Source organism: Condylura cristata, unplaced genomic scaffold (genome assembly GCF_000260355.1).
Source record: "Condylura cristata isolate star-nosed mole 26May11 unplaced genomic scaffold, ConCri1.0 scaffold00053, whole genome shotgun sequence".
Classification (NCBI taxonomy): domain Eukaryota; kingdom Metazoa; phylum Chordata; class Mammalia; order Eulipotyphla; family Talpidae; genus Condylura; species Condylura cristata.
In genome coordinates, this window is record NW_004567154.1 from 1,194,777 (window position 1) to 1,206,362 (window position 11,586).

Below are 11,586 nucleotides of genomic sequence, written 5' to 3' on the forward strand. Positions count from 1 at the left end.
CAGACCTCTCCTGACCCACCTGCTGCTCCCCTCAGCAGTGTACTTCGTCGATCTGCCTGTTCTGCTCCCGGCTCTGTCTCTGGTGAATCCTCTCACCGTCCGCATCTCTGACCTGTACCCCAGTTCTATATGAATAAATCTTAAAAAAAAATAAATTAAAGAAGTGTCCAAGGAAGCTTTTGGGAAGATGGGAATGGCAGAAAGGACAATGGTGAAAAATTGCTGAAAGTCCTTCAGCCAGGGGCTGCAAATGCTTACTGGAGTTGGAGAGCTAACATAAATAAATGAAGGGGATTCCGAGCTCAGAAAATTATCTAAACTATACTTCTGTGTGTTAACAACATAAACATGCAAGAAATTGGAATTTACATGTTAAACTCAAAATTAAAAACAGAATAGAAAATTTTGATGATTACATTTTGTGCATGTGACTTACTCTTGTTATATATTTAGGGTAACTCTCCTAATATATGCTAGAATTCTAGTGTTTTGGTCACATCATGCTTCATTTTCACCACTCAGCACAGTGATTCAGTATCACCATTGTCACTTTTCTTTCATACGATGAACATGGGAAAAGGCTAATGAACAATATAATTTCATTGTCATAAGACATGTCAGAGAACCTCTGCTGGAATTCAGCAGACAATTCTACAATCTGGACAATGTAATTAACACCATCACTTTCATTTCATGGAAACCAAGTTCAGCAAAGAAAGTCAGTTTATCTCCTTCCAAATGAGTTTCCCAAAGGAATAATTTTTTGCTAAGCACAAATACAACCATATATTTGTAAAGAATTCCTAAACCACCTTACTTCTATTCAAAGTGTCCAGAGTTTAATGTCATCCAAATAGGTCAAATATTTCAATCTTTGTTGGTGCACTTAATGTCCTTTGGATGCCAAATGAGTAATTTTTTCCCCAGTAGCTTCAAGTACCATGCCTAAACCAAACCAATGAGTCTTCAAATAACAGGATAGCTTTCCATTAACTTGCATCTAATAATTCAAGACACAAAGTATTCAACAGCATTTGGTGCAAACCACAATGTTGAGCACTAATTTCTGACATGATTCATCTTGAATATTTTTGTACAAAACTGAATTCTGATGTGAGATATAATGAACAGTTTTAAGTCTTCGTAAAGTGTTTCTGCTCCAAACTGAAGTTTTCTAAGTCCAACAGTAACACTACTGCAGAAACATCACCTGTAGTTATAGTCACAAATTTTGAGCAATCTAAAATAAAATTTTTAGAGATTTTTCTCAAAACAAAAAATCCAGATATTTCTATGTACCTGCCACAAGCTCCTAGTCCAAAAGAGGTAGAGTGCATCAAAATTCTTAATAAATGAATTATAATGAGGTAACACAGTTCTCAAACTTGAGTGTATCACATTAATTTAGAGGTTTGTTAAAACAGATTGACAAGCACCATCTCATTTCTGATTTTGTAGGTCTAGCCTAGGACCTGAGAATTTGTCTTTCTAACAAGTTTCCAGGGACCAATATTACCAGCTAGGCACATGACTGAGAGTCTACGTTATATGGGTAGTGTTAATATCTACTGTAACCAGGGATAATCTAAAACTTTACAAATAATTTATCTTGCGGACTCAATTTGTCCTCAAAATGTTGAGTCACCCATCCTTAATACCCCGAGCTCCAGTATTTCCTACCTCTGCAAATCTTGCTTATGATACAATGTCTGTGCCACTCAACACTTTTTCTTAAACCATTATGGACAAGAGGCTTTCAAACCCTAGCAATTTTTTCTTTTAATGCAAAATTGTATCTCACAACATTATCATTTATTCTAGCTGTATTCAAAAACACAGTCTACTGAAGTTCTAAGTCCCTTTTAAAGTTCATTTTGTTTCAGCACTCATGATTTTTGTATACTGGTTATATTTCTTAGAATTGTTCATTTTATAATGGTATCTTAAACTGTAGTTCTTTGATAGGCATTTTTATTTAGATATAGAGGAATACTCATCACTTCCATAAAGAAATATGCCCTCTCAGATCTTCCATTAAATATGTAACCTTTATGTATAATCTTCTTTTTCACTTTTCTTAAATGTGGGTTTAAGACATACTTCATGTTCATCAAAAATATTATAAAAAGGTACAAAAACAACAACCAATAGTTTTTAGTTATCTATTTCTGTGCAATAAACTACCCCCAATACTTAATGGCTTAAAAAGAAAACATTATCTCATAGTATCTGTGAGTGTGGCTTAACTGGATCCTCTGGTTCAGTGTCTTTCACAGGCTGCAATCAAGGTGTCAGCTGGGACTGCAGTCATCTCAAGGCTTGACTGGGGATGGGTCCAATTCCAAGCTCACTCATGAGGCTGTTCTCAGGATTCAGTTCCTTGCAGGATGCTGGACTGAGGGCCTCAGTTCCTCACTGGCTGTTGGTCGGAGGGTGCCCTCAGTTTCCTTGTCATGTGGGTCTCTCCATAGGGCAGCTCACAAGATGGCAGCTTGCTTCATCAAAGTGATCAAGCAAGAAAAGCCAGAGAAAGAGAGAGAAAGAGAGTGCAAACAAGATGCAAGTTGCAGTTTTTATGACCTAATCTTGGAAGTGACATCTCTTTTGTGGTAGTCTTTTCATTAGAAGCAATTCATTAGGTCCAGCCCACACAAAGGAGTAGAGGGAGAATATACAAGAGTATAAACACCAAAAGCTGGGAATCATAAATAGCCATTATAAAAGATGTCTCTCATGAAATGCAAATGGTACCTGATCACTTTCAGGAAGACACCATATAGTAGTAGAGATTCCAATAAATGAAGACCACATGGCTCACCAAAAGGGGCAACTAGTGTTGCCAGAGGACCTGATACTTCAAGAGTGGGTGGTTGTAAAGGTCAAACTTCAGGGTAACATTTCACAACTTAAACATTTTTGACAGGAAATTTCTATTTGTTAAAAAATGCAAATTGAATGATAGAGAGAAATGAAAAATTATCCAAGTAGATGATGACTTAATATTCAGCCCAAATTATTTGATTTCAGATTCCAATCAACAGTAGTGATCAATGAAAAGCAATAAAGTTCTTTTAAAAAAGTATGGTCTTATGGGCTGCCAGTTTGCCATAATTTTTATAATTTCCTACATGGAACAGATGAAACGGCAAAGGTTTTGGCGTGTAGTGTGCAAATCCTGGCGCTGCCACTTATGTTGACTATGTCCTTGGAGCTATGACAAAGTCCCAGAAGACTGATGCTCAGGGCTCATATTGTAAGCATTTTCTGATTTGTCTCTCCCCACTAAACTCTGAGCTCCTGGAAGGGTAGCATAGCCCTCTCCCCCACTTCAACACTCCTTGATCTCACTTCTCTGCTTTATTTTTCTCCCATAGCACTTACTAGATCACCAAAAATACTATACAGTCTTTTTTTATCTTGTTATCTGTCTGTCCCACTAGAATATAAACTTCATGAGGTAAGAAATCTGTGTTTTGTTCATTGGTTAATATTCACAATCTTGAACTATGCCTGGTGTATAGTAGGAGCCCAGTAAATGTTTGTTGAATAGATTTCATTCTTCGTAGTACTCAGCACAGAGTCTGGTAGTGCGTAGGAGTTCAAAAACAAAACAAAATCATTAATTGCATCGAAAAGCATTCATGTCCTGACAAGAAAATAGGGTGAAATGAGGCCAGATAAAGGTAAGCAGACCATGAAGGACCCTCCATGCCATGCCATGCTAAGTTTCAAGTATGAGAGTGAGACAATCAATGCCCAATCATGATGTTCTAAGACCTTTACTTGCATTCAATTATGTAATGCTCACAACAAAGTCAGGAATGTAGGTATTATTACTATCTTCATCTTCCAAATGAGGAAACCGAGGCAAAAAGACGTTAATCACCCAGGTTTATATAACTGGTAGGCAGAGCAAAGATTTAAACCCAGCTCCAAGGTTCATGCTCTTAGCCACTATACTACACAAATGTACCAAAATGTGTTCTACAGAACACTCTTCAAATGCAACTGTGCTGAGATACGTTAAAGATAGAGGATTTTGATGTGAAATATATTTAGGTCCCTATCTTGGCACAACCACTTTCTACCAGTGTAATGTGAGCCAGTGACTGTGCTGAACTTTTTAAAATGCCAGTTATTGAAAATGGAGATTAATAAATACCCTGAAGGTTATGTGAATTTAAGGACATTATGAACCTATATAAGGTACTCAGCCTGTGTGGTAGCTGCTATTACTTACCACTATGGGGGAACTTATTCCACTATTGCATTGCTAAGCAGTCACAAAATTTACTGAACAGAGACTGAGAATTCAATTTGGAATCTGAGTTACATGGAACAAACATGACATGGAATTAATTACATTATAAGACACTGGTTCTAAAATTTTTCTTTATCCAACCTTTAAAGTTCTTTACAGATAATCAATAAACCAATCTCTCTCTGTCTGTCTGTCTGTCTCCCTCCCTCCCTCAACCATTGTTTTATATAATATGTTAAGCTCTAGAGCAAATTCTGGCTTTCTGGAAACTCAAGAGAATTATATACAAATTTCTAGTTACAATAAAAATAAGTTCTGAATATGTAATTAATGCACAGCATAACAAAAAAAAAAGGAAAATGATAATATAGTATGAAAATACCATGAGAGAGGAAGAAATGTGAGAGGTAAGAAAAAAAGCATGCTGGTAGAAAAGCACAAGGGAAGGCAGACTGGGAAATAGTTCAGTGTTAACTTTTGAGCAAAAATAAGTAAGAACTTGCTATCCTACATGAGAAAAACACTATGTGAAAGCATAGTTATGTCAAGGAAATTAAAAAGGTTTAGAACAGTTAAGGCATTTTAATGGTTGGAACAGATGTGAACAGAGGCAAACACCAGGCAAGATTGGAGAGAATTTAGGATCAGATTGTGAAAGACACTGTCTGACATGCCAGGAATTCTGAACTTGGTAAAGCAGGCAGACAATAGCCAGTGGGTGTCTTTGTACATAAAACAAAGTCAGTTCTTGGTTTTCAGGATGGTATCACTGGCAGCAATGTGGAAGAGACTGATAAAGAGGGTGGTAAAGAAAAAAGCTGAGGTGACTTTCATGATTCATATATGAATGATGGTGACCTTAACTACAGTAGCAGGGAGTAGAAGTTGCTAGATTGAGTAACTTTTGAGGTAGAACTGACAGGATTCATTAACTAGGTCTATCAGGAGAGGGGAATGAAGAACTGAAGACTCCATGGTTTCTGGCTTGGCTACCATTTATAGAAAAAGAGAATATGGGTATGGGACATTTAGGAACAACGAATGAGTTCCACCTTAGATATTTTTTGGCATATAAGACACATTGCTAGTATTGCATTTTTAGCAATGCTAGCCAGCACAAACTAAATAATAAATCAGCTTATTATTTCTCTTAAAGTATCTATACATGTCATCATTGGCCAATAAAGCTTTACATCCTTACACAAGAACATGCAAAAGAGAAAGTGTGGTGGACTTGTGGAAAGAGATTTTTAGCAATACAGACTCAGAAAAAGGATTTTTATCCACTACTTCCTAGTGTAGTGTTCAAACTAGAGAAAATCATTTTACCTCTTCGCACTTTAGCTATCCAACTGTCAAATGGGAAAGAATACGGTGCATCCTGTAAGTTACGAGGATTAAAATTCTGAAAGTATTTTATATACAACTTGGAAATCAAGAAGTAGTAATAATTATTGATCATAGCATTATTACCCCTTCTCGACACTAGAGCACCTAGAAGAGATACTGACTTTTCAGGATATGTCTACACTTGAGGATTAATTAAATAATAAGGAGGCATAGCAGCCATTGCTTTAACTGTATTCCAGAGAACAAAAGCACAAAATGCCATCAGTCCTTTGGTCAGAGTTTTCAAACTTTGGTCAATGTGATTTCAGCCATATCCAAATACTGCGGCTTAATGTTTTTCTTTAAATCACTTCACTTTTCTCTAATTGTCACATTGTAAAGAATTATAACTGTTAAGTGGTGGGTGTGATTAACCATTAAAATAAAGCATCGTTCTTTACCTACTGTACTCATCTCCCAACCAAGTTCTAAAGTTGCTTTAGGTTTGCTGTATTTCTGAGACTCTTAGGAAGAAAACAGGCTAACAATTTGTGAGTTTTTCTTAATTTTTCTTCTACTGGTGATTAGCACATACAAAGGTTTGTAGAACACACAAAGTCAACCAAATAATAACATCCATCCCAGTAATATGCACTCAATCTTTTCATGGGAAGTTCTAAATTATTTAAAGCTAAATAAACAACCTAGCAATTTATCTTTTATTTAATCCCTCCACTTCTACTTTTTCTATCACAAGTGAAAATAAGACTGGAAACAAAGGCCCATTGTGTGGCCTTGTCTGAAGAACAAAACCAAGGAGAGAAAAAAAGTTATGTGTTTTGTTCTAAAGGTACAGCTTTCAGTCAAAAGAAATGGTAAGTATAGATCATCCAAGTGAAAAACTACTATTGTTAAGATCTTAGAACACTCCTCTGAAAAGGCAAACTACAATCAGTTATTAAAATCCTTTTCAAGCCTATGCTATATATAATCCAGAAAATCACCTGTTATTCCAACAATAACCACTGACCAGAACCATGCGAAAACTCCATTCTACTGGTACATTTATAGATACATGCGCCTACACATCTGCAATTTTGGAGTCTTAAATCCACTATATTAAGAACCATCCTATAGTCTCTAAAAGTCAATCTTAGGATAAGTGATATATTCATCCAGGGGAGAAATGTGTCCTGCACCTAAAATATGTTAAGACATTATGGAGAATATGTAAAGATTGAAGAGTCTGTTATTATTAAGCATAGGGACTAAGATTTATATATTCCCCAAGTGGTGGTTCTAGGACTAAAGAGAACTGCTGGAATTTTCCCCTTTTCCAGCATTTTTAAAAGAGTTATTTATTTATGCATACAGAGCTGGGGTACAGGCCAGAGGTGCAGGGGTGGTGAGAGGCTTCACCAGAGACAGACTGGGGAGCAGAACAGGCAGATCGACGAAGTACACTGCTGAGAGGAGCAGCCTGAGAGGCCAAGAGAGGTCTGCTGTGCCATGGGATTGAACTCACACTGAGGTGGCTGTGGCTAGCTTGCAGTGCTGTGTCCTAACCCACTGCGCCACCAGGGAAGGCCCTTTTCCAGCATTTCATTATGAAAAACTCAAACGAATGGCAAAACTCAAATATTATAATGAACACCTGAATAGCCCACCACCAAAATTCTTTATTATACTTCCTGATTACATATCAACCCATCTTCATTTTTTTTGACGAACTACTGGGTTTTAACAACAAGGCTATGTAGGCAATATTACAGTGGGTTGCTTTCAAAAACTCTCTTGGGGTACAGGTGCGAAAAGAAAATCTGGAATTCACAAACCTGTAGTCAGTGTTCAATTACCCTACCAACCTTTAATCAAAGTCTATTTAGAGTTCACAGGTCATTCCTTCCAGCAATCCTTCCCAGCCCTTGTCAAGGGTCAGCACCAATCTGTGAAGCCTGCCCCAACTTCACTCCCTCACCTAGAACTACCAATGCCCATCATAGGAACTCTTTCTCCATCATTTGTAATTAGTTCACAGTATCTCAACTTTGTTTACAGTCTGTCTGAAAACCCAGACCTCAATGAGAGCAGGTTATCTCCTTATTTACCTCTGCAGCCTCAACAACCTGCACAGACCTAGTCTATAGACACACTCAACAAATGAGTAACAAAAATGAGCCCACCTGTTTTACCCAGAAGCTTAAATTGAGGGAATGATCTAATCTCGAAAGATTCAATATTTTTTGGGTGAGGATGCAGAAAAGAAACACTTTTTCGTTGGTGGTAGGAATGTAAAATGATACAGCCATTTTGAAAAGAGACTTGCAGTGTTCCCAAAGCTAAACACAATCTTACCATGTGATCAAACAGTTGGAATTGCTTGATGGCTAGGCCTGCACCTGATTTTATTATTTATTTTTACTAATTCAAAATTGTTTTGTTCCATTTGCACATTAGAAAATATTAAACTATACTATACCATAAATTTAGGTTCAAATATTTGGAATACTGGTATTAGATTCATTTAGACCACTCTGTTAAGAGTATGAGCTTTGGAGCCAAACTGCCTGGGCATGAATCCCAGTTCTGCTGTTTATTGTTGGGTGATTTTTAAAGCTCCTGTGCCTTGGTTTCCTCATTTGGAAAACAGGAAAAACAGCTTCATTGGTATTTTGAGAATCAAATGTGACTTCTTTTTTCTTAAGGACAAAGACTATTACCTGACACACAGTAAATGTCTATCATTGCTTGATAGTCACTGTTGCCAGCAATCAGGTTAATAACAAGTAGGCCAAAATGTTCTTAAAGCTTGGGTGGGAGCAACGAAACCAAAATACAGAGAATGGCTGTGAAAAAATCTACTGAAAAATGTTCCGCTAGGAAAGCAAGCAAATGAGTGTCCTACTTTATATGTCTGAGATAGTTCATTCACGATTGGATTTACCTTAACTTAAAAACAGCTAAACTCTACCCCATCTAAGTACAGATTTGACTTGCTGGGCACAAGACTCTAGTATGATGGGGTTCTAGTAATAAACTCTATGACCACTGCAAGCTTCTCTAGGTAGGTCTTTCTGTCTCTACCTTGTGACTTCTTTTCTTATTATTAATCCACCCAGCACCATTTTATTGGTCTACGATTTCCTCAATTTCCTGTCCTGTCTTCTAACTGAAAATATCTCCAAGAGTCTTGGTTGGAGCATGCGTTTGAGGTGTCATCCTACCCAACCCTGTACTTTTATTCTTCCTGCCCACCTTCCGTACTTTTCAAACCTGCTATTCCTTCCACGTAGGAACTTGAAACCTAAGAGTATGGGAAAGCCAGAGTAGTAACAGTGGTGCCAAACACTGGGGATGCTGCCAAGTTGTTCTGAAGGCCCCAACTACATGCAGTGATTGGATTTAACTGCCCATGGGGCCTCACACACTGATATTCCCCTTTGCTTCTGCCCGTTTTCTCTCCCACTTAAAGCAGTCTCCTTTCAAACCTGTAACCCATTCAAAACCAACCTGATCCTTAGAGACCAGGTGAGATTCAAAGTCCTCAGGGAAGTCTCTCCTGATCATTTAAGCCCACAGATCTCTCCACCCTCCCTCAACCCTAGCTGGAAAAAATAGGTGCTGAACTTAAAATATGTACCAGAAAGCAAGATCATATATACATTCATACCATTAAATAAACGTTTTGTGTGTTTATATTCAATATATTTTACAAAGGCAGGAAACATGTCTCAATGCTTTTAAAGCTCCTTACTCTCAGATGGTTAATATTTGTTAAGAGTAACTGAATCAGTAGGATATTTGTTTAAGTTAAGGTAGGAGACAGAAACATGATGAAATGAAAAAAAAAAATCAATAGATGGGTAAAAAAGCGGCACTGGGTCAAAATGGGCAGGGAAGTTGTGGGTGTTCAATTAACATGTCTGATTTGCTGAAAAGGTGGAAAGACACAGAGCAGAGAGATGCCAAGGGTAAAAATTCAGAGAAAGGCATTTCAGCCGGATGCAGTAAACAGGTGGAAAAAATGCTGCTAAAACCTAGGATAAGCCAAGTGGGCAACTGAAGGTAAAGGGAGTTACTGGGATGACACTGACAGAGATGTGGTTATGTAGGTGAGCTAACTGGTTGGAAGTGGGATGAAGGGGAGGGTAGATGGATAAAATGGTTGAGGGTAGTTGGTTAACCGGGTTAGCTGGGCCGGTGGTGAGTAGGTAGAAGGGAGGGAGGCAAGTGGATAGTTAGGTGTTCAGTTAAGAAGGAACAGGTGTGGGGTATATTATTTAAGATCCGGCCCCTCCCTCACCTTGACCCGGAAGCGGATGAGTGCTAATCTCACGCAGTGGCTCAGGCAGGCCGGTGGCAGGAACCAGGCCCGTGGAGGAGGGGTGCCCTTGTTGCCCACGTGTCCCACGATCAGTTGCGCTGTCTGCCGCTCGGCCTGGCACCGACGGCCCCACTCTGCCAGCCGGTCCTTACCCAGGCCGCCGGGGAACATGACCACCAATTCCAGGCCGTCGCCGCCGGGATAGGCGCAAGCCTGGCACAGCGCCGACAAGTAGCCCAGCATAGCGTTCCACTGGCCGCCACACACCCAGTCCGTCTGGTAGCCGCCATAAAGCCGCGGCAGCGCCGAGCCCGCGTCCACCAACACTCGGGCCCCGGGCAAAGGAGGGGGGGGCGGCGGCAGCGGCGGCGGGTGCAGCCCGGGGTGCGCCTGGCTGTGGTGATAGAAGTGGTGAGCGGGATGATGGTGCCGAGTCGGTCCCGCGCCCCCGGAGTAGGCACCCAAGGCAGCAGGCGGGAGCGGCATCGGCACAGGCGCAGAGCCCCTGAAGGCGCGTGGAGCTCCCGGTGACAGGGCAGCCGAAGGTGGCAGTTGGCGCTGCTGGTGCTGCTGCTGTTGCTGGCGCGAGACCGTACGCGCGAGTTTGAGGAGGTCCACGGGCACCACGGCCCCGGGGCAGCGCTTTTCCAGGAACTCTTGGAAGCCCTGGACGCCCATGCTTCGTCCGTGGACAGACGACACAGCGGCTGCGCTAACGGACTAGGCGGCGGTCTGGGCGCGAAGTTGGGGGCGGGCGCGTGCGCACTCCGCGGAAGGACTGAGGGGGAGGGGGCGAGAGGTGGGGGCGACGGGAAGGCGGGGGAAGATTCCCGACGCGAAGGAGGGGTGAGGGAATGAGGGCGGGGTGGAGTGGACGCGTGCCCACAGACTGTAATTGGGTGGAGAGGGTTGAGGTCGCCCGACAGGAGAGAAACTGGGACGTTAAAAGCGGTGGTGGGCTCCAGTTAATTTCTTCCGCCCCCCTCCCCCCACCCCGGCCGCTCTACACCACCTCAAAGGGCGGGGGATAAAGGGGCTGTGAGCCTCTGGGAGCCATGTTGCCTTGTCTTTTCTAAGATACACGCTTTCAGCTGGTGGAGTGGGAGCGGAGGGGAAAGGCGGGGCAGAGCTGAATGAAAGGGCATTTTGGGAGTTGTGGTCTTCTTTACGGCTTGGGGACAAAGTGGAGAGCAAGGTTACCACCCTGGTCAACCCTTTTCGCTCACAAGATCACAGGTGGCGGGGCCTGATAACTTGTTTAGGATTTGCACTCCAGCTGCTGGCATCCACTGAGTTGCTGCAAACTATTTACCACCCTTCCCAGGAAAAGGAGTGGGGAAGAGGCAGTGATGCATCATGGGAGAGGGAGGCAGTTGAGTGGATTCACTGAATTTCAACTAAAGTATGCTAAAATTTCCCAGGAGGGAGAATTACTTCTTCTTGGAGAAAAAATAGTATGTGTAGTCTTTCTTTAATGAATGAGAAAGTGTTTCAGGGCCTGAAGAGGGGCACCCAGAACCCCCAAACCTGCCTACTCTAGGTTCTGCCATCTGCTGCATTAAGACAAAAAATATATGACCTTCAGTGGAAAGTAACTTTAATGAAATTATTGTGTAATACAAAAAAGACAAAGAATATAGTTTGCAATCCAAGCACCCAAAGTCACCCGACC

General features: G+C 41.0%; 1 protein-coding gene across 2 annotated transcripts in view; it reads right to left on the reverse strand.

The window, feature by feature from the left end:
* Positions 1 to 10,675, reverse strand: part of FAM120C (family with sequence similarity 120C) — an 87,527-nt gene extending 76,852 nt beyond the window's left edge. Inside the window, exons 1-2 of one of the 2 annotated variants that reach the window (XM_004695009.1) lie at positions 9,894 to 10,675; positions 2,147 to 2,495 (exon numbers count right to left, since the gene is read on the reverse strand). In XM_004695009.1, the coding sequence (XP_004695066.1) occupies positions 2,478 to 2,495; positions 9,894 to 10,592 (717 nt within the window). In that variant the 5' untranslated portion in view covers positions 10,593 to 10,675 and the 3' untranslated portion in view covers positions 2,147 to 2,477. Of the gene's footprint in view, positions 1 to 2,146; positions 2,496 to 9,893 lie in introns of those variants that run through there. The other variant, XM_004695008.2, reaches the window with a different exon arrangement.
* Between the last annotated feature and the right edge of the window lie 911 nt (positions 10,676 to 11,586).